This window comes from Mangifera indica, chromosome 20, assembly GCF_011075055.1.
Source record: "Mangifera indica cultivar Alphonso chromosome 20, CATAS_Mindica_2.1, whole genome shotgun sequence".
In the NCBI taxonomy this organism is placed as follows: domain Eukaryota; kingdom Viridiplantae; phylum Streptophyta; class Magnoliopsida; order Sapindales; family Anacardiaceae; genus Mangifera; species Mangifera indica.
The window spans coordinates 1,881,608-1,905,102 of NC_058156.1; the positions used below are offsets into that span (position 1 = coordinate 1,881,608).

Genomic DNA, 23,495 nt, shown 5'->3' on the forward strand with positions numbered 1-23,495 from the left:
TTCTATTTAAAAAACGAGTGAAATTTTTTTATTTGAGTTCAATTCAAATTTGAATCAAATAAATTTGAGTTGAATCGATTTGGATCATATCAAGGCTTAGTTGTGATGGTGGCAATAAACACAGTTGCAACCAAGGTTTTAAAAAATTGCAGGGATTAACTGAAATTTTTTAAACTTTTTAAGGGGTTGAAATTCATATTCAAAATGAGGTTTATTATTTAATTTTTTTTTTCAAAATTTAAATAAAATTTGATTTTAAATACGAAAATGCTACTTATAAGGAAACCTTTAGTTGGAAAATGCAATTTAGTCAGTGCCAAAATGTAAAGTAACAGAAAGGAGGCGGCCCAGAAGGCAACTAAAAGTGGGAAGGCCTTAATTAAGAAGAAACAAATTTGATTAATTGAATGGAATGATAGGAGAGAGAGACAGAGAGAGAAGCATTAATAGAAGAAGATTATGTGGCCATGGTTTTGGCCCTTTTGGGTTTTTGTCCTTCTGTTTGTATTATAAGTTCCCTCACTTCTCATTCATCTGCATATTTCTGCAAATTTTGGGGTACGTAAAGGAACTGGAGCCACCGTCGTTGATTCTTCATTCATTCAGGGGTACTCTTCTCTTTGCCTGTCTTTTTGTTTTAGTTTTTTCTTAATCTTGACGTAATGTGGTTCGTTGTTTTTTGCTCACTTTTTCATATAATCTTCATGAATCTCTGCCTGATATATGATGAATATTCGCGTTAGTCTTCTCTCTCTGTTGATGTGAGGTGGGCATGTACGTTGAGTAGTGGTTGTTGTATAATGTTTAATGTAATTATGGATTTGTTCTTAAGAGAAAACCAAACAATTTTTTATTCTGTTTCTTTATCCAACCCATGAACCAAAATGTGATTTACAATTTTTTTTTCTGTTGTTTTGTTTGTTTTGATGATTTTCAAGCTATTTAAGAGACTTATAAAGAGAGTTTTGGAAGAGAATTTGGAAAGTTTGAAATTTATTTTGAATTCTTTTGGGAATGGATATTTTTCTTTGTCTAACGACTAAGGAGGGCTGATAATTGCCAATATATAATTTCTTATGTGAAACTTGTTTGAAGATGCTAGAAATTTTTCAAGTTTTTGTCAGAGATTCAATATTACTGGGTTTTTGAACTAAAAATTGCTCCAAGAACAGAGGATGTTGAAGGTATTGAATGATGCCTTAAAGATGCTTAAAGTCATAGATGCCTAGATGTAAATCCATGCCTGTGTTTATTCTGAAGTATATTTCTGTTTGAATCTGCTTTGCTTTGGTGATTTCTTGTTATGATAGTTTATTCATAAACATTATCACTCTAGTTAAGTGCTTGAACTGTATGAGAAGTCATCCATGATATAATGTTATCTTTAAATTACACAACTTTAAATGATTGACACTTTCAAATTATCCTTAAAACTTCTAAAATCAACATATTGTTACATAACTTCTCTGTTTGATGTTAACTTGCTTTATTTTGAGGAATTTTGCATATTTATCATCTCCGGTGTTTTTCTAAGGATGCTCTCTTTTGCAAAATTATTCTGGATTATCCTTGTTCCTGTTTTTGATGATGTAAATTTTCAGATGGAAGTGCAAAATTCTGAACATCCTCATATAATTGAGGTATCTGGAGATGTGCCAACTGTCGAACGACGCCTGGCTGGAAGTAAGTTTTGTGGGACAGCACCGTGTGGATTTTCAGATGCTGAAACCAATTCTAAAGATGCAAAGGAGCGTTCTGTATCCATGCGGAAACTTTTGATAGCAGTTGTGCTTTGCATCATCTTTATGAGTGTAGAAGTTGTTGGAGGTGTTAAAGCCAACAGTCTTGCTATATTGACTGATGCAGCTCATCTCTTGTCAGATGTTGCAGCATTTGCCATTTCCCTGTTCTCACTCTGGGCATCAGGTTGGGAGGCAAATCCACGTCAGTCTTATGGTTTCTTCAGAATTGAGATACTCGGTGCTCTGGTTTCAATTCAATTGATATGGCTTCTTACTGGGATCCTTGTATACGAAGCTATTGCTAGACTAATTCATGATGCTGGTGAAGTTCAGGGATTTCTTATGTTTGTTGTTTCTACGTTTGGTTTAGTTGTTAATATAGCCATGGCAATCTTGTTGGGCCACGATCATGGACATGGCCATGGCCATGGTCACAATCACAGCTATGGTCATGGGCATGGACATGGACATGGTAATCATGATCATGAAGATGGACATAGTAATCATGATCATGAAGATGGACATAGTAATCATTATCACGGACATGGTGGAGATGATCATCATATTGAGGATCATGACCATTCATGTGAAGTTCATAAGGAGACACTTGACATTGGACTAGTAGGCACACATCATCGTCATGTTGAATCAGAGCACACCAAGCCTCTGATCAGCACTGGTAATTCCGAAGATGAGAAGAAACTGAAGGGTGTACCAACACAGAAGAAGCAACGGAACATCAATGTACAGGGGGCTTACCTTCATGTACTTGGGGATTCCATCCAGAGTATTGGTGTAATGATTGGTGGGGCAATTATATGGTACAAGCCCCACTGGAAGATTGTTGATTTGATATGCACCCTCATATTCTCAGCAGTTGTGTTGGGCACAACAATCAGAATGCTACAAAACATTCTGGAGGTTCTTATGGAGAGCACGCCTAGAGAGATTGATGCGACTCGACTTGAGAAGGGGTTGTGTGAGATGGATGAGGTTGTTGCCATCCACGAATTGCACATTTGGGCCATAACAGTTGGGAAGGTGTTGCTGGCTTGCCATGTCAAAATAAAGCCTGATGCTGATGCTGACATGGTTCTGGACAAGGTTATTGAGTATATTAGGCGAGAATACAATATCAGCCATGTAACTATTCAGATAGAGCGTCGGTAGGCAGTAGTTCCGTGGAGCGATGACTGGCATGTGTGGGTTTTTTTTTTTTTGTTTCAGGTGAGCTGGGTGTCTGTTTTAACTTTCCAAATTATTTTACTCTGTTAAATGATCACATCAACCATGTATTTGGCTGGTTTGTAGTCCTTTAGTATACATTTAAGGTAGTGTTGACTGTTGAGGGATAATTTCTCAGCTATATCAGTTGTTGCTTTTCATTAGTCAATCTTTTTCTGTTATGGCTTTGCTTATTAACCAAGTCCTGGCCTCTTGCCAGTCATAGATCTTAAATACAATTTCAAATACAAAAATATAAAACTAAACACAACTCTTTTCTTTCCTTTGTTGGGTTGGCTCACAATTAATCCTATGGGGCTGTACGATCGGTATATTCTTTTATATTCCGTAATTTCATTCATAAATCGAAAAAAGTATCACTTCTTCTACCCATCTTGTATATTGTCTGTTTCATTCCGTGTTGGAATATAAATAAATAGAAACTTATCTATTAGTCTTAGTAGATGTGATTTTACAAAAAAATGTTCTTCCTATTCATAGGCTAGAGCAAATATTTCTTTTTATATTGCGCTTTTTACAGAATAGGGGACAAATGCTATTCATAATTGAAAAAGATCTTATATATTGAAGTGAGCTCTGCGGTCTCCCAAAAACAAAAGAGAATGGGCTCAAACTCAATGCGTTGTTAATAAAATGAAGGGAGAAGGACTATTTCCCACCCAACTTTTGATGCGTTCTCAAAATACCACACACGCTAGATGAAAATCCAGTTTTCCTACCCATGAGCTGTTAATTTGGATGGTTTCTGTTTGCATAAGGGTAAAATGTCCATTTTACCCTTATTAGATGAAATGACAAAAATACCCCTCTGTAAAATTCATCCTAAAATTGATGTGAGGTTTTCCTTCACCCCCCTTAGGTTTTAGAAACTAACATTTCACCTTACCTAAAGTTTTTAAACTTTGAAAACTAACATTTTCACCCTCAAACCTAGGGTTTCCAAATTTTTCAAAAAAACAGCCGCCCCCCATAACTTTCAAAACTAGCAGTTTCACCCCCATTCTGCAACTTCATCTCCCGACATCGTCTCCGGCGTAGTCACCTGCCTCCTCCTTCTCCTGGTGCGACGGCGGTGGTGGCCGAAGAAGGAAGAGACGGAGATCTCCTTCTCCTGGTGCACGGTGCGACGAAGAGACGGAGATCTCTTCGTCGCACAATGCGACGAAGAGACGGAGATCTCTTCGTCGCACAATGCGACGAAGAGACAGAGATCTCTTCGTCGCACCACCGTGCGACGAAGAGGTCTCTCTTCGTCGCACCACCGTGCGACGAAGAGGTCTCTCTTCGTCGTTCCACCCAGACAACGAAGGACGACTCTTCGTCGTCCTTCGTCGCTCGTCGAGTCATCCAGATCTGTTCTTCCAGATCTCCGTCTGTTCTTCATCGTCACGTCATCCAGATCTGTTCTTCGTCGTCCAGATCTCCTTCGTCGTCCTTTGTAGTCGGAGATCTCCCATCGATCGATTGCAGCGGCCGTCGGTGGTGGCCGGAGAAGGAAGCAAAACCCTAGGGGGTGAAATTAAAGTTTTCAAACTTTGAGGATGGGTTATTTACTTTTTGAAACCTGAAGGGGGAAACGGTGAAATTTTAAAGTTTTAAAGTTTTAAATAGTAAATGACGATTTTGCCCCTGTTCTTAACTGAAAAAATGGACGGCAGTTTGGTCATGGGTGGGAAAACTGGATTTTCATCTGGCGTGGGTGGCATCTTGAAAACGCATCAAAAGTTGGGTGGGAAATAGTCCTTCTCCCTAAAATGAAAGTATAACTATGCTTCTGGTACATGTGCATAAAGACAAGCCATAGTAGACAAGGTAGTAGGCTGTGTAGGGCCATCTCTGACACAACCCATAATGCCTAAGGACTGGATCATGTTTAGCCCAGTCCATTGATGGATCTAGCACACTAGGTCAGAAGGGAGAAGGACTATTTCCCACCCAACTTTTGATGCGTTTTCAAGATGTCACCCACGCCAGATGAAAATCCAGTTTTCCCACCCATGACCAAACTACCGTCCATTTTTTCAGTTAGAAATAGGGGCAAAATCGTCATTTACTATTTAAAACATTAAAACTTTAAAATTTCACCGTTTCCCCCTTCAGGTTTCAAAAAGTAAATAACCCATCCTCAAAGTTTGAAAACTTTAATTTCACCCCCTAGGGTTTTGCTTCCTTCTCCGGCCACCACCGACGGCCGCTGCAATCGATCGATGGGAGATCTCTGACTACAAAGGACGACGAAGGAGATTTGGACGACGAAGAACAGATCTGGACGACGCGACGATGAAGAACAGACGGAGATCTGGAAGAACAGATCTGGACGACGCGATGAGCGACGAAGGACGACGAAGAGTCGTCCTTCATCGTCTGGGTGGAACGACGAAGAGAGACCTCTTCGTCGCATGGTGGTGCGACGAAGAGATCTCCGTCTCTTCGTCGCACCGTGCACCAGGAGAAGGAGATCTCCGTCTCTTCCTTTTTCGGCCACCACCGCCGTTGCACCAGGAGAAGGAGGAGGCAGGTGACTACGCCAGAGACGACGTCGGGAGATGAAGTTGCAGAATGGGGGTGAAACTGCTAGTTTTGAAAGTTATGGGAGGCGGCTGTTTTTTTGAAAAATTTGGAAACCCTAGGTTTGGGGGTGAAAATGTTAGTTTTCAAAGTTTAAAAACTTTAGGTAAGGTGAAATGTTAGTTTCTAAAACCTAAGGGGGGTGAAGGAAACCCTCACATCAATTTTAGGATGAATTTTACAGAGGGGTATTTTTGTCATTTCATCTAATAAGGGTAAAATGGACATTTTACCCTTATGCAAATAGAAACCATCCAAATTAACAGCTCATAGGTGGGAAAACTAGATTTTCATCTGGCGTGTGTGGTATTTTGAGAACGCATCAAAAGTTGGGTGGGAAATAGTCCTTCTCCCAGGTCAGAATATGTCAAGGCTTGCGATACGTCCCAAGGCTCCTAGGCTGTGTCTTCGTAGGCCCTTTGCCATGTCTAAGCCACGGACAACAGAGAAAACTAGATTTCACACAGATTTATTGAACTCTATGATTCAGAAATGAAATGCAGAACATGACTCTTCAATATGAGAACCCTGCTCTTGTGCCAAAATCTGAAATTATAATCTTGTCCTCTCATTACCTCTTGAATTCATGTTCATGATAAACAAAACTTTATGACAACTTTTTATATTTCTTTGTAACATTTAGGATTAAAAGTTTAAAATGTAAATTTGTTTTTTAGATCATATAACAAATTACGGTATATTTGATTTGAGTAATTTTTTGTTATGAAAAATGAAATATTACCATAAAGATTGATTATGTAAAAGATTGGTTGGAGGTAATAAAAAATATTATGATATTATTTTATTTAAATATCTTTGAATATAATTATTAGGTAAACATAATAATCAGATTATATTTTATATTATACGTCACGTTCCCATTGATAATAGAAGATTATCATAATATTGTATTATTTATAAACTAAATAAAGTAATACAAATAATAGAAAATAGATTATTAGAGTAATCTTTATGAATTTATACCTAAGTCTTCCGTCAAAATATTTTTTGTAAATTATATTTTAAATTTATTGACTCATTCAAATATTATAATTAGAACCATTTAACAGTTTTCTTTTTTTAATAAAATGTCCTATTACTTTTAATTTTGATTAAAATTTATATCTCGTGTAAATGACGATAAGAATTTTTCTTTTTTGTATGCCAACTTTACAAATTAATTTTAGTAACATATGAAATACAAAATAGTTGAAACATAAAATTATAACAATTTTAGAATTCAATAGGTAAGAAAATATGAATAAGATTATAGTAATTTATCAAAACAATTAAACTTTTAAGGCAGTGGTGTTAAAACTTATCACACACTAATCATTTTAACCAACTAAATAAATTTAAAAAAATCGTATTAAAAAGTGTATACACATAACATTGTTTGAGTGCAATTGATGCTTTTAATGTGTTGTAGGGAAGATTGGTTCGCTAACTAATTGCATTACGTACTACACATGAATATGATCATCCTCTTGGTTTGTGGATGTTTTTTATAAGGCCAAAGGAGTATTTCTCACCCAATTTTTCATGGTTTTCAAAGTTATATATGTAATATTTGAAAAACTCAAAGTTTCACCAATTGATCAACTGTGGTTAAAATTTTTGTTAGAAACAAAAGTAAAATCGTTATTATACTAATAATATTAAAAAATATATAAAATTGATTAATTTTCCCGCTTAAGTTTTAAAAACTAACTACTTAACTTTTGTCTAAAGTTTTTTAACTTTGAAAAGTCACATTTTCCTCCTAAATTTTTTCTTCACCCCTTTGGCCACCATTTCTGATGCTAACGACCTCCTCTTTTCACCCTAAAAAATTAATTGGTGCACGAAAAGCGACCTAAAACAAATCTCTTCATTAGAGACAAAGACATTTGACGACGTCGTTGAAGAGAAATCTGTTGAAATCTTCTCTTTGACGACGAGATGAAGAGATCTACTACAGATTGCTTTTTGTGCACCGGCCAACTGTTTAAGGTGGAGAGAGGAGGTTGTTAGCATTGGAGATTTTGGTCGGAGGGATAAAGAAAAAATTTGAAAGGAAAATATGATTTTTCAAAGTTAGAAAACTTTAGATAAGGGCGAAGTTGTTAGTTTTTAAAACTTAGGAAGAAAATATAATAAAAATTTTATATTTTTTAATATTATTAATAAAATAACGATTTTACACTTATCTTTAACAAAAATTAGTCCATAGGTGAGACTTTAGGTTTTTTAAATTCTTCAAGTATGATTTTAAGAATGTATTAAAACTTGGGTGAGATATAGTCCTTTGGCCTTTTTATGACATTAATTATAATTTCATTTAATAAAATTGGTTAATTAATTAGTTTAATGAAAATTTACAAATAAAGATAATCTAACATACCTCACAACGTATGATTTGGTGAATGACATTAATGTGACCATTGGGATTTATTAAAAGTCCAATAGCATATATCATATGTTAGTTATGTCCACACCTAAAACTTGTATTTTTCAATAGTTTTACTTATTAAAAGTTATTATGCAGTAAAGTTTAAGGAAATGAATGTTAATCACTATATTCTGACAAATTATAGGATATTTACCGATTCAGTTAATACATGTGACATCCCTAGGCAAATCCCACATCGACAAGCTTGTGGCGAGTAAAGTGCTATATATGAGTAAGACCCCCATTACCAGGCAAGATGCGTTTTAAAGCCGTGCGGGCCAAGGGTTGCCCAAAGCGGACAATATCTTGCAGGGGGGCAAGGGCCCAAAGTGTTGGTATCAGAGCCCGACCCAAGCCTCTGAGCGATGGTGGGGCAAACCTCAGCGAGAACGCTGAGTCCCGTAAGGGGGGGTGTATGTGACATTCCTAGGCAAATCCCACATCGACAAGCTTGTGGCGAGTAAAGTGCTATATATGAGTAAGGCCCCCATTACCAGGCAAGACGCGTTTTAAAGCCGTGCGGGCCAAGGGTTGCCCAAAGCGGACAATATCTTGCAGGGGGGCAAGGGCCCAAAGTGTTAAATTTGTAACATCCCTCCCTATAAGTACTACCCATCGAAGGAGAAATGTTATGAATTAATATTCATAACGTCTATTTTTTTTCTTTTTTAAAAATACTTTAAAATAAACGTCTCATTAAAAGTGTTTAGGAAGTATTCCAAGAAAACTGAAAATCTGGAAGTGAACAAAAAATGTATATACTCATATGAAGACTCATCTGAAAAGATCTGAAAATAGAGAGTAATCATATGCAACTGTACCATAATCTCAAAAAGTCAAAAGTCGATAAGAACATGCTACTGTATGCATGTAATATAAACCAGAGATAACCTGCTCCAGCCGGATCTACCTACGCTGACCTGACCCTGCCTCGCAGCTACCTCGATCACCTGTACCTGCAATCAGGAAAGAAAAGGGAATGAGTGATAAGAACACTCAGTAAGGGGAAAGAATCAAGTAAACTATCTTCTTTCCTGTTCTAACTCACTTTTGGGTCTCAACCTCACATCCTAACCTCTATAAGAGATTGAGGGGGTAATTTAATTCACTCTTTACTATTTGGGTCATATTTTGTCCCATCTTGTGTTTATTTGATACTTTTTGAAAGCTAACTATAGAGATTTGACACTTTTCTAAGCTCAAGCTCTTTTTCTTTCACTACATAATTTCTGAATTTGAATTGAGCTCTACTACGAGCATGCTCTACTACGAGCGGACCCTACTGGGGGTCTATGTCCTACTACGGACGTGCCCGACTACGGGCGGTGTAGTGTAAAATGCCCCGTCATAGTTTATAGTATGCATGCAGGTCTTATATCTTACTAATTTTGCTTCCATTTAAATTTATTCATAATGCACCAGACATTACTCTTGGGACGACCCCTAAATCTTGAGCCCCAAATTCTTTTTCTTGTTTTTCTTTCTTTTTCTTTTCTTCTTTTCTTTCCTTTCCTTTCCTTTCCCTTCCTTTCTTTCCTTTCTTCTTCCTTTTCTTTCTTTCTTTCTTTCTTTCTTGCCCAAAATTATGAAACACTGTTCAAAGAACAGTCATTTAACAGGGCAGCCTTCTTTTTCATGCAATTTAACATCCCAAACAGTTTCTAATTCATACAAGCTATATATCGTTGAAAAGAGGATTCAAATACATTTCCAACAATCTATAATAGCACTCATAATTCATTCAATCAGGCAGTCAAAACAGCAGATAAAGTCAGTGACAAAAACTGCCTCCCCTGTTTATTTGATAAAACAGTCCTTTCGGTTTATACAATCTTTAATAGTCCAAATGATCTCTAATTCATACAAGCTATATATCATTGGAAAGAGGATTCAAAGAGCTTTCCAAAAAGATATAATAGAACTCATAATTCATTCAATCAGGCAGTCAAAACAGCAGATAAACTCAGTGGCAAAAACTGTAAATATTCTGTAACTTTCTGCCATGAACAAAATCACATACATAGACATCCCAAATGACAAAACAACATTCCTCAACATCAAAATCAACATTTATAACATAGATCTAAGGAACCAAAAGCCTAAAACATGTCACATATCAAGGAGGATACCCCTTACCTTGTTTCAAGCCAAATCTTTGTAAGTTAGCTTCCTCCTCTTTGTTTTGCTTCCTTTATCATCAAGATCACTTTAAATCAATACCAAAACACACTAACATATTCACATAACGTGCATATAAACATAGATAAAAAGAGAAGGAAGGAGATCTTTGGTTACCAGAGCTTCCAAGTGCTTCCTTTTCTTTTCTTTTCTTTTCTTATCTTCCAACTCCCTCAAATCCTTCCTTTTTCTTCAAGAAAGCAAAGGAAAAACATGAAGAATGGCTGCTGGAGGCTGCTGGAATATGGACGAAAAATGAGGAAAAAGTCTTGGTTTTGCCTTTTGTTTTTCTCCCTTGATCTTATCTCCTTCTCTTTTTTCTTTTCCCCTTTTTGACTTTTTTATTGCATTTATATATATATATATATATAACACCCATACATATATATATATTTAAAATGAGAAAAATCTCAAAACATAGTCAAAAGACATAATTGCCCCTGGAATATACCTGAGGGTATTACAACTCTTCCCCCCTCACAAGAATTTCGTCCTCAGAATTCACAAAAACAACTCTGGATGCTTCTCCTTCATGGTTTGCTCCATTTCCCAGGTAGCCTCCTCTAACTTCTGGCTTCTCCATAAGACTTTTACTAGAGGAATCTGTCAGTTCCTTAGTTGTTTAATTTTTCTGTCAAGTATCTGAATCAGTTTTTCTTCATAACTAAGGTCTTCTGATAACTTAATATCATCAGTATTCACGACCTGGGAATGATCACCAAGGCATTTTCTCAACGATGAGACATGAAATACATTATGAATTCGATCCATACTCGTTGGTAAGGCTAATCTATAAGCCACTTTACCAACTCTCTCAAGTATCTCATATGGACCAATAAATCTGGGAGCTAGCTTTCCCTTCTTTCCAAATCTCATCAAATGCTTGAATGGAGCAACCTTTACAAATACAAATTCACCTACATTGAATTCCAAGTCTCGGCGTCGATGATCTGCATAGCTTTTCTGTCGATCTTGGGCCTGTTTTATTCTCTGCTTGATCAGTTGGACATCATCAATCATTTTCTGGGTCAATTCGGGCCCAAGGGATCGAGATAACACATCTCTCTCTCTTATCTCATCCCAGTGAAGAGGAGAACAACACCTCCTACCATATAATGCCTCATAAGGTGTCATCTGAATAGTCGTCTGGTAGCTATTATTGTAAGCAAACTCCACCAAGGGCAACATTTCTACCCACGTGACTTTATGATCTAAGCAACAAGCTCTCAACATGTCTTCCAAAACCTGATTAACTCTCTCCGTCTGACCATCTGTCTGAGGATGATAAGCTGTACTAAATGCCAAATTAGTTCCCAAAGATCTTTGGAGACTCTTCCAAAAAGCTGATACAAATCTTGTGTCACGATCAGATACTATAGTCCTGGGTATACCATGTAATCTAATAATCTCCCTAACATATAATCTCCCCAACTGCTCTATGGTAGTAGTATCTTTGATGGGCAGGAAATGAGCTGACTTGGTTAATCTATCAACAATCACCCAGATAACATTACATCCATTCTGAGCTCTAGGAAGTCCACTAATGAAGTCCATGGAGATATGCTCCCATTTCCATTCTGGAATAGGTAGAGGCTGAAATAACCCTGCAGGTCTCTGGTGTTCGGCCTTAATTTGCTGACAGGTGAGACATCTGGTAACAAACTCACCTATCTCCTTTTTCATGCCTGACCACCAAAAATATCTTTTTAAATCTTAATACATCTTTACACCCCCAGGGTGGGCAGTGTAAAGAGAACTATGAGCCTTTGTAAGAATTTTCTGTCTCAAATCAGTTATCTGGGGAACATATACTCGTTCTCTGAATTTGAGAATTTCATTCAATACTTGAAAATCTGTCTCAAGACCCTCTTGAACCTTTTGAAGTTTCTGTTGACACCATTCATCTTGTGTCTGAGCCTCTCGAATCTCATCTAGGAGAGTGGATTGAATCTCTAACCTGGCGAGGGCCCCAATCACAAGCTCAATCTGTTCTCGGTTCATCTCTCTCTGAATTTCTCTTTCGACCGTCAATTGTGATATCATCACGTTTCTACTGAGGGCATCTGTAACCACATTAGCCTTGCCTGGATGATATTTAATATCACAGTCATAGTCTTTTATTAGCTCGAGCCATCGCCTCTGCCTCATATTTAATTCCTTCTGAGTGAAGAAATATCTGAGACTCTTATGATCAGTATAAATATTACATTTTACCCCATACAAATAGTGTCTCCAAATTTTCAAAGCAAAAACCACTACTGCTAACTCCAAATCATAAGTGGGGTATCGAGTTTCAAATTCTTTCAATTGTCTTGAGGCATATGCTATCATCTTGCCTCGCTGCATCAACACTGCTCCTAAACCACCGTATGAGGCATCCGTGTATAAATCATACTCAACTCCCTCCTCTGGAAGTGCTAACACAGGAGCAGTAGTCAATCTTCTTTTCAATTCTTGGAAGTTTGTCTCACAGGCATCTGACCACTGAAATGGCATTGCTTTCTTCGTGAGAGTTGTAAGAGGTCTAGCTAATCTGGCAAATCCTTCCACAAACCTCCGATAATACCCTACCAAACCTAGGAAACTACGAACCTCTTTGACTGTCTTTGGTCTTCGCCATTCAACTATTGCCTCGATCTTACTGGGATCCACTGATATACCCTCTGCTGAAATCACATGCCCCAAAAAGGTAACTCTATCTAGCCAAAATTCACATTTTGAGAATTTGGCATACAATTGTTTCTCTCTCAATCTTTGGAGGGTAAACCTCAAATACTGCTCATGCTTCTCTCGACTACAAGAATATATTAAGATATCATCAATGAATACTACAATAAATTTATCCAGACAGTCGTGGAATACCCTGTTCATCAAATCCATAAATACTGTAGGGGTATTTGTCAATCCAAATGGCATCGCTACAAACTCAAAATGGCCATACCTCGCTCGAAAAGCTGTATTGGGTATATCCTTCTCTGTCACTCTTACCTGGTGATAACCAGATCTCAAATCTATCTTAGAGAAGACCATGGATCCCTTCAATTGATCAAATAAATCATCAATCCTGGGAAACGGGTACTTGTTCTTAACGGTGGTTTTATTTAGCTCTCTGTAATCAATGCACATTCTCATAGACCCGTCTTTCTTTTTCACAAATAGGATGGGAGCTCCCCAAGGTGAATGGCTCGGTCTAATAAAACCATGATCTAATAACTCCTGAAGCTGCTTTTTCAATTCTTGTAACTCAGCAGGGGCCATTCGATAGGGTGCTCTTGAAATAGGTGCTGTGCCAGGTGCCAACTCTATGCTAAACTCAATCTCTCTCTCGGGAGCTAATCTCGGTAGCTCACTTGGAAACACATCTGGAAACTCACGTACCACTGGTGTTTCCTCAATAGTTGGGTCTGACTCAACCTTGCTCACTATATGAGCCAAATATCCTGTATACCCCTTTTTCAACATTTTACTAGCTTTTAACATACTGATCATCAAACTCCGGATATGACCCTCACTGAACTCGAATTGATCTCCAGAGTCTAGGTTAAATCTCACTTTCTTCTTTTTACAATCAATTTCAGCTTCGTATCTCCCCAAAAAGTCTATCCCTAAAATCATGTCAAAATCTGACATTTCGAACACAATCAGGTCCACTAGTAACTGTCGACCCTGAATCATAATACTCTGTCCTAGTAGCATCATCTCACTAATGACTGACCCCCCATCAGGCAATTCAATCATAATCCTCTGGGCTATTCTAACAGGTTGCAACTTTAACCTCTCAAGCAAACTCTTGGCTATAAAACAATGAGTATCCCCGCAATCAATTAAAACATAAATAGGAGTATCAAGATAGAGAATCTGACCCGTGACTGCTGATGGGTTAGCCTCTACTGGGCCCTGGGTGATCGTATAAACTCTGGCTGTGGCCCCTCTTATAGGCTGCTGCTGCTCTACTCTCACTGGGGCAGCTGTACAGAAACGAGCAATATGTCCAGGCTGACGACATCTGAAACAAACTGCCTGACCTATTAAACACTCTCCTCTATGGTGCTTCCCACATTTCTGGCAAGCTGGTATCTTAGGTCCTCTTTATTTCTTTCCACTCTTCCAGTTCTTTTTCATGCCTCTAAACTGGAGAGGTCGTTTACCTTTCCTGTCTCGCTCTAGCGGAGGGCCTCTTTGTGCTGAAGCTGAATCACTGCTCACCGGGGGAGCTGGCATAGTAGTAAGAGGTGTAACCTTTTGCCCTGTAGTCTGACCAAATCTCCTCCTGACAAAAACCTCTGCCCTCAAAGCTCTATCAAGGGCCTCTGCATAAGTTCTAGGTGGCTGCGTCCCGGTCATAACATCTCGAGCTATCTCTGGATCCAACCCGTACACAAACTTCTACATACACCCCATTTCTGTGCTAGCTATCTCAGGGGCATACTGGGACAATTGATTAAACTTTGTGGAATATTCTTTTACAGAGTCTGTCCCTTGCACTAGACTGATAAACTCCTAGGCCCTGATACAAGTAACATCGGCACCCCTGTACTCTGCCTCGAATCGGCGCCTAAACTCTGTCCATGTCATCTCTAAGACATTGACCGTCTCCCTGACTAAGTTCCACCATATTCTTGCCCCTGACTTGAAAAGATAAGTGGCATATCTCACTCTTTCTTGGTCAGTCATGTCAAACAAGGCCATGACACTCTCTACTGATTCCAACCACTCTTCAGCTGCTATTGGGTCCCTTGCACCATCAAATATTTGAGGTTGGTGCATACTAGGGAGGTTGAAAATAGGATGCAACTGAGTCCTCACTGGGGCTGCTGTAGATGCTAAAGTAACCTCTCTCATATCATGTCCCTGGATTGGCAGCATATGCGCCGTCTCACTTCCTTGTGTAGGAGCACCTTTATGCTCTTTCATCATCTCTCTGAAAATCTCTCGCACATCATGTGCACTAAGTACCCCTGGGGTACCTGGGGGGCTACTCCTTCATTCTGGTTCCTCTGAGAGGGATCTACTGGTGTTTGACTCATAAGTCCTAAAAATGAACACATTAGTTTCATAAAACTCAGCAGGTAAAAGTGAAAACTTAACTTACAGTGATCGGCTGCGAGGGTGGTCAGCTTGGCTGGAGGGTATTCCATCTCTATGTTACATTGATTACTCCATTTTGTTTTAGAAAACATCTTTTGGGTTCCAAAATCATGCTTTGATACCAACTTGTAACATCCCTCCATAGAAGTACTACCCATCGAAGGAGAAATGTTACGAATTAATATTCATAGCGTCTATTTTTTTTCTTTTTTAAAAATACTTTAAAATAAACGTCTCATTAAAAGTGTTTAGGAAGTATTCCAAGAAAACTGAAAATCTGGAAGCGAACAAAAGATGTATATACTCATATGAAGACTCATCTGGAAGGATCTGAAAATAGAGAGTAATCATATGCAACTGTACCATAATCTCAAAAAGTCAAAAGTCGATAAGAACATGCTACTGTATGCATGTAATATAAACCAGAGATAACCTGCTCCAGCCGGATTTACCTACGCTGACCTGACCCTGCCTCACAGCTACCTCGATCACCTGTACCTGCAATCAGGAAAGAAAAGGGAATGAGTGATAAGAACACTCAGTAAGGGGAAAGAATCAAGTAAACTATCTTCTTTCCTGTTCTAACTCACTTTTGGGTCTCAACCTCACATCCTAACCTCTATAAGAGATTGAGGGGGTAATTTAATTCACTCTTTACTATTTGGGTCATACTTTGTCCCATCTGGTGTCTATTTGATACTTTCTGGAAGCTAACTATAGGGATTTGACACTTTTCTAAGCTCAAGCTCTTTTTCTTTCACTACATAATTTCTGAATTTGAATTGAGCTCTACTACGAGCATATTCTACTACGAGCGGACCCTACTGGGGGTCTATGTCCTACTACAGATGTGCCCTATTACGGGCAGTGTAGTGTAAAATGCCCCGTCATAGTTTATAGCATGCATACGGGTCTTATATCTTACTAATTTTGCTTCCATTTAAATTTATTCATAATGCACCAGACATTACTCTTGGGACGACCCTTAAATCTTGAGCCCCAAATTCTTTTTCTTGTTTTTCTTTCTTTTTCTTTTCTTCTTTTCTTTCCTTTCCTTTCCTTTCCCTTCCTTTCTTTCCTTTCTTCTTCCTTTTCTTTCTTTCTTTCTTTCTTTCTTTCCTTCTTTCTTTCTTGCCCAAAATTATGAAACACTGTTCACAGAACAGTCATTTAACAGGGCAGCCTTCTTTTTCATGCAATTTAACATCCCAAATGGTTTCTAATTCATACAAGCTATATATCATTGAAAAGAGGATTCAAAGATCTTTCCAACAATCTATAATAGCACTCATAATTCATTCAATCAGGCAGTCAAAACAGCAGATAAATTCAGTGACAAAAACTGCATCCCCTGTTTATTTGATAAAACAATCCTTTCGGTTTATACAATCTTTAATAGTCCAAATGATCTCTAATTCATACAAGCTATATATCATTGGAAAGAGGATTCAAATACATTTCCAACTAGCTATAATAGCACTCATAATTCATTCAATCAGGCAATCAAAACAGCAGATAAAGTCAGTGACAAAAACTGTCTCCCCTGTTTATTTGATAAAACAGTCCTTTCGGTTTATACAATCTTTAATAGTCCAAATGATCTCTAATTCATACAAGCTATATATCATTGGAAAGAGGATTCAAAGATATTTCCAACAAGCTATAATAGCACTCATAATTCATTCAATCAGGTAGTCAAAACAGCAGATAAACTCAGTGGCAAAAACTGTAAATATTCTGTAACTTTCTGCCATGAACAAAATCACATACATAGACATCCCAAATGACAAAACAACATTCCTCAACATCAAAATCAACATTTATAACATGAATCTAAGGAACCAAAAGCCTAAAACATGTCACATATCAAGGAGGATACCCCTTACCTTGTTTCAAGCCAAATCTTTGTAAGTTGGCTTCCTCCTCTTTGTTTTGCTTCCTTTATTATCAAGATCACTTTAAATCAATACCAAAACACACTAACATATTCACATAACATGCACATAAACATAGATAAAAAGAGAAGGAAGGAGATCTTTGGTTACCAAAGCTTCCAAGTGTCAGGTGCCAACTCTATGCTAAACTCAATCTCTCTCTCGGGAGCTAATCCCGGTAGCTCACTTGGAAACACATCTGGAAACTCACGTACCACTGGTGTTTCCTCAATAGTTGGCCCTGACTTAACCTTGCTCACTACATGAGCCAAATACCCTATACACCCCTTTTTCAACATTTTACTAGCTTTTAACATACTGATCATCAAACTCCGAATATGACCCTCGCCGAACTCGAATTGATCTCCAGAGTCTAGGTTAAATCTCACTTTCTTCTTTTTACAATCAATTTCAGCTCCGTATCTCCCCAAAAAATCCATCCCTAAAATCATGTCAAAATCTGACATTTTGAACACAATCAGGTCCACTAGTAACTGTCGACCCTAAATCATAATACTCTGTCCTAGTAGCATCATCTCACTAATGACTGACCCCCCATCAGGCAACTCAATCATAATCCTCTGGGCTATTCTAACATGTTGTAACTTTAACCTCTCAAGCAAACTTTTGGCTATAAAACAATTAGTAGCCCCACAATCAATTAAAACATAAATAGGAGTATCAAGATAGAGAATCTGACCTGTGACTGCTGATGGGTTAGCCTCTGCTGGGCCTTGGGTGATCGTATAAACGCTGGCTGTGGCCCCTCCTATAGGTTGTTGTTGCTCTACTCTCATTGGGGTAGCTGTACAGAAACGAGCAATATGTCCAGGCTGACGACATCTGAAACAAACTGCCTGACCTGTCAAACACTTTCCTCTATGGTGCTTCCCACATTTCTGGCAAGCTGGTATCTCAGGTCCTCTTTGTTTCTTTCCACTCTTTTAGTTTTTTTTCATGCCTCTAAACTGGAGAGGTCGTTTACCTTTCCTGTCTCGCTCTGGAGGAGGGCCTCTCTGTACTGAAGCTGAACCACTACTCACTGGGGGAGCTGGCATGGTAGAAGGAGGTGTAACCTTTTGCCCTGTGGTTTGACCAAACCTCCTCCTAACAAAAACCTCTACCCTCAAAGCTCTATCAAGGGCCTCTGCATAAGTTCTAGGTGGTTGTGCCTCGGTCATAACATCTCGAGCTATCTCTGGATCCAGCCCGTACATAAACTTCTGCATACGCCCCATTTCTATGCTAGCTATCTCGGGGGCATACTGGAATAATTGATTAAACTTTGTGGAATATTTTTTTACAGAGTCTGTCCCTTGCACTAGATTGATAAACTCCTGGGCCCTGATACAAGTAACATCGGCGCCCCTGTACTCTGCCTCGAATCGGCACCTAAACTCTGTCCATGTCATCTCTGAGATATTGACCGTCTCCCTGACTAAATTCCACCATATTCTTGCCCCTGACTTGAAAAGATAAGTGGCATATCTCACTCTTTCTTGGTCAGTCATGTCAAACAAGGCCATGGCACTCTCTACTGATTCCAACCACTCTTCAGCTGCTATTGGGTCTCTTGCACCATCAAATTTTTGAGGTTGGTGCATACTAGGGAGGTTGAAAATATGATGTAACTGAGTCCTCACTGGGGCTGCTGTAGATGCTGAAGTAACCTCCCTTATATCATGTCCTTGGATTGGCGGCGTATGAGCCATCTCACTTCCCTGTGTAGGAGCACCTTTATGCTCTCTCATCATCTTTCTGAAAATCTCTCGCACATCATGTGCACTGAGTGCCCTCTGGGGTACCTGAGGGGTTGCTCCTTCATTCTGGCTCCTCTGAGGGGGATCTACTGGTGTTTGACTCATAAGTCTTGAAAATGAACACATTAGTTTCATAAAACTCAGCAGGTAAAAGTGAAAACTTAACTTACAGTGATCGGCTGCGAGGGTGGTCAACGTGGCTGGAGGGTATTCCATCTCTGTGTTACTTTGATTACTCCATTTTGTTTTAGAAAACATCTTTTGGGTTCCAAAATCATGCTCTGATACCAACTGTAACATCTCTCCCTAGTAGTACTACCCACCGAAGGAGAAATATTACGAATTAATATTCGTAGCGTCTATTTTTTTTTCTTTTTAAAAATACTTTACAATAAACGCACTATTAAAAGTGTTTAGGAAGTATTCCAAGAAAACTAAAAATCTGGAAGCAAACAAAAGATGCATATACTCATATGAATACTCATCTAAAAATATCTGAAAACAGGGAGTAATCATATGTAACTGTACCATAATCTCAAAAAGTCAAAAGTCGATAAAAACATGCCACTGTATGCATGTAATATAAACCAGAGATAACCTACTCCAGCCGGATCTACCTACGCTGACCTGACCCTGCCTCGCAGCTACCTCGATCACCTGTACCTGCAATCAGGAAAGAAAAGGGAGTGAGTGATAAGAACACTCAGTAAGGGGAAAGAATCAAGTAAACTATCCTCTTTTTTTTCCTGTTCTAACTCACTTTTGGGACTCAACCTCACATCTTAACCTTTATAAGAAATTGAGGGGATAATTTAGTTCACTCTTTACTATTTGGGTCATACTTTGTCCCATCTGGTGTCTATTTAATACTTTCTGGAAGCTAACTATAGGGATTTGGCACTTTTCTAAGCTCAAGCTCTTTTTCTTTCACTACACTATTTCTGAATCTGAATTGAGCTCTACTGCGAGCGGACCCTAGTAGGGGTCTATGTCCTACTACGGACGTGTCCTACTGTAGACGTGCCCTACTACGGGCGGTGTAGTATAAAGTGCCCCCTCATAGTTTATAGCATGCATGCGGGTCTTATATCTTACTAATTTTGCTTCCATTTAAATTTATTCATAACGCACCAGACATTACTCTTGGGATGACCCCTAAATCTTGAGCCCCAAATTCTTTTTCTTGTTTTTCTTTCTTTTTCTTTTCTTTCCTTTCCTTTCCTTTCCCTTCCTTTCTTTCCTTTCTTCTTCCTTTTTTTTCTTTCTTTCTTTCTTTCTTTCTTTCTTTCTTTCCTTCTTTCTTTCTTGCCCAGAATTATGAAACACTGTTCACAGAACAGTCATTTAGCAGAGCAGCCTTCTTTTTCATACAATTTAACATCCCAAACGGTTTCTAATTTATACAAGCTATATATTGTTGAAAAGAGGATTCAAATATCTTTCCAACGAGCTATAATAACACTCATAATTCAATAGATAAGGCAGTCAAAACGTGAGCTAAACTCAGTGATAAAATTACGAAATACTGTTCACAGAACAGACATTTAGCAGGGCAGCATTCTTTTCATACAATTTAACAGCCCAAACGGTTTCTAATTCATACAAACTTTATATCGTTGAAAAGAGGATTCAAAGATCTTTCCAACAAGCTATAATAGCACTCATAATTCATTCAATCAGGCAGTCAAAACAGCAGATAAAGTCAGTGGCAAAAACTGTCTCCCCTGTTTATTTGATAAAACAGTCCTTTCGGTTTATACAATCTTTAACAGTCCAAATGATCTCTAATTCATACAAGCTATATATCATTGGAAAGAGGATTCAAAGAGCTTTCCAAAAAGATATAATAGCACTCATAATTCATCAAATAAGGCAGCCAAAACATGGGACGAACTCAGTGGCAAAAACTGTAAATATTCTGCAACATTCTGCCATGAACAAAATCACATATATAGACATCCCAAATGACAAAACAACATTCCTCAACATCAAAATCAACATTTATAACATAGATCTAAGGAACCAAAAGCCTAAAACATGTGACATATCAAGGAGGAAACCTCTTACCTTATTTCAAGTCAAATCTTTGCAAGTTGGCTTCCTCCTCTTTGTTTTGCTTCCTTTATCATCAAGATCACTTTAAATCAATACCAAAACACACTAACATATTCATATAACATGCATATAAACATAGATGAAAGGAGAAGGAAGGAGATCTTTGGTTACCAAAGCTTCCAAGTGCTTCCTTTTCTTTTCTTATCTTCCAACTCCCTCAAATCTTTCCTTTTTCTTCAAGAAAGCAAAGGAAAAACATGAAGAATGGTGGCTGCTGGAGCTTTATGGGAGAAGAAGATGATAGAAAACAAATGGGATGAGCTGCCTTTGTTGACTTTACTCTCCCTTTATCTAAGCTTTATCTCCCTTTTTCTCTTTCTCTTTTTTTTTTTTTGTTTTCTTTTTGTATTTATTTACATATGTATATTTATATAAATGCCCCCATATATATATATATATATATATATATATATATATATATATATATATATATTTAAAACATTGGAAGTATCGCAAAACAGGGTTAAAAGACGTAAATGCCCCTGAAACATACTTGAGGGTATTACACATACATATATATATATATTTAAAATGAGAAAAATCTCAAAACATAGTCAAAAGACATAATTGCCCCTGGAATATACCTGAGGGTATTACAATACAATATTTTATAACCAATATGATGATCTTGTAGATAGTATAGGGATTATTTTGTTCATGTAAATTTATTTTAAAGTATTATTTAAAGGTGGGCATTTGTTTATGGAGGAGACATAATCTATAACTTGAACAGTGGTGAAATTATTTATCCCCAAATACCAACTGTGTTTGTGGCTAATTAAAAGGAAAAAGCAGCAGAGGTTTTGAACATGTCCAAGCAGCACTCAGATTGGAGTCCCCTCTTCCAGAATTTCTCATAGTATTCACCATATGTAAACTCTCTATACACAGGTGGATCACCATTGCCAATCAACTCCCTGGCCGGAAATATCAGTGCATCCGGCGATGGACAATAAAAGGTGGGAATGGATATGCGCTCCTTGTCACAGTTCACCACAGCACGATGAATCACACTCTTGTACCGATCATTACTGAGTACCTAAAAACACATATTGGCCCACCAAGAAATTAGTGTTGTGACACCCTTAAACAAAAAAGATTGGTTTTTATACCTGTCACGTATCGCATAAGGAGACTAACATAAGACTAGATAAATAGTTTGTCAATTCTTAAAATTGTTAAAAAAACAAAATTATAATAGATTGTGAGTCAACATGTAATATATGTAATTCACCTGCATTTGATCACCAATGTTGATGATAAAAGTGTTGGGAATAGGATTTACAGCAACCCATTTGCCATTTCTGAGAACCTGAAGACCAGGCACATCATCTTGAAGAAGAATGGTTATTAAATTAGGATCTGTATGTCCAGGAAGTCCATAAGTTAGCTCTGGTTGTGGGCAGGGAGGATAATAGTTCAAAGCCATGTGTTGGCCATGTTTGCTTAATTTTTTCTCTATGCAATCTTTCTGAAGCCCTAAGCTCTCTGATATGGCCTCAAGGAGTCTTAACACTAGCCCCCTCACACTTGTACAATACCCAGCCACATCTTCCCTGTCAACAAAGAAATTTATCAGTAATCTTTAGAGTTAAGTTAATTTGTTCAACTACATAAACAAAGTAGTATATATGATATAAAGAACCTGAAGGATGGAGGATTTGTAGGCCAGTCATGGATGTAATCTTGAAGAGGGTAACAATGGAGTCTCAAGAAATCTCTCCAGTTGGCTACTTTTTCTGTCCTGACATTAAAACTAGTTGAAAGTCTTGTGGGTTTAGAAGGGTCATCAGAGTAACTCTTCAACCTCTCACTCTCTGGCAATTTGAAAAAGGCTCTTGCAATGTTCAACATGTTATTAATCATTGCCTCTGGAACTCCATGGTTCTTCACCTGATGGAAACAGTAAAAGGGTATACATATACATAGATTAAGATGTATATATAGCAAAGATTATAGTAAATAATTAAGCATATATATATATATATATGTACTTGGAAGAAGCCATGGTGCTGGCATGCTAGAGTAATCTGTTGGATGATTTCAGAGTGGCGGGGACCGTGTAGACCTTCAAGGTCAATAAGAGGAATAGAAGAAGCATCAGAAACTTCCACTTGGGTGAGATTTGGACGGTCATTGATGGGTCTGATGTAATTAGAGGGAACCTTTTGAATAGTAGAGGCAAAGTCGGATAGTAGCATCTTGGAAGAAGTGGTAGCTGCAGCCATTGATATATATACTGGATGTGTTGGGTTTGATATAAAGTCTCCTATTTATAGGCAACAGGAAACAATGTTGCAGAGTGAGAGAGGAGAGAGAATACGGAGGAGTTGGTTTTTGTAAGCCAGGGTCGTTTGACCTTTTCATAATTTAGGTGTAGAAGGGGATCGGCGAGTCAGGTCTGGAGTCCGAAATTGAATTATTGATTTTAATA

The 23,495-nt window shown here is 38.0% G+C and overlaps 2 protein-coding genes and 1 long non-coding RNA gene across 4 annotated transcripts; 1 reads left to right on the forward strand and 2 right to left on the reverse strand.

The window, feature by feature from the left end:
* Positions 1-347: 347 nt before the first annotated feature.
* Positions 348-3,135, forward strand: LOC123203912 (metal tolerance protein 1-like). Of its 2 annotated transcripts, none has more exons than XM_044620396.1 (2): positions 348-608; positions 1,602-3,135. In XM_044620396.1, exon 2 carries the CDS (start codon positions 1,602-1,604, stop codon positions 2,910-2,912), a length of 1,311 nt encoding a protein of 436 aa, XP_044476331.1. In that variant the 5' UTR covers positions 348-608; the 3' UTR covers positions 2,913-3,135. The 2 variants fall into 2 exon arrangements, with proteins under 2 accessions (XP_044476331.1, XP_044476330.1); XM_044620395.1 differs by lacking the exon at positions 348-608 and adding an exon at positions 976-1,184.
* A 5,688-nt stretch (positions 3,136-8,823) lies between these two features.
* LOC123204217 lies at positions 8,824-18,123 on the reverse strand. The gene is made up of 3 exons (XR_006499469.1): positions 17,887-18,123; positions 14,028-15,196; positions 8,824-8,942 (listed from the first exon to the last, which is right to left on the reverse strand). It is a non-coding gene; the product is annotated as an uncharacterized LOC123204217 (long non-coding RNA).
* Positions 18,124-21,620: 3,497 nt separating this feature from the next.
* On the reverse strand, positions 21,621-23,323 carry LOC123203894 (protein DMR6-LIKE OXYGENASE 2-like). The gene is made up of 4 exons (XM_044620363.1): positions 23,056-23,323; positions 22,707-22,954; positions 22,296-22,617; positions 21,621-22,100 (listed from the first exon to the last, which is right to left on the reverse strand). The coding sequence occupies exons 1-4, from the start codon at positions 23,287-23,289 to the stop codon at positions 21,840-21,842; spliced, it is 1,065 nt and encodes a 354-aa protein (XP_044476298.1). The 5' UTR covers positions 23,290-23,323; the 3' UTR covers positions 21,621-21,839.
* Between the last annotated feature and the right edge of the window lie 172 nt (positions 23,324-23,495).

Coding starts and splice junctions, on each gene's coding strand:
- LOC123203894 (XM_044620363.1), bottom strand. CDS start 23,289: ATGGCTGCAGCTACCACTTCTTCCAAGATGCTACTATCCGACTTTGCC. Junction 22,618..22,706: donor ACAAATCCTCCATCCTTCAG/GTTCTTTATATC, acceptor CTTTGTTGACAG/GGAAGATGTGGCTGGGTATT. Junction 22,101..22,295: donor ACATTGGTGATCAAATGCAG/GTGAATTACATA, acceptor ATGTGTTTTTAG/GTACTCAGTAATGATCGGTA.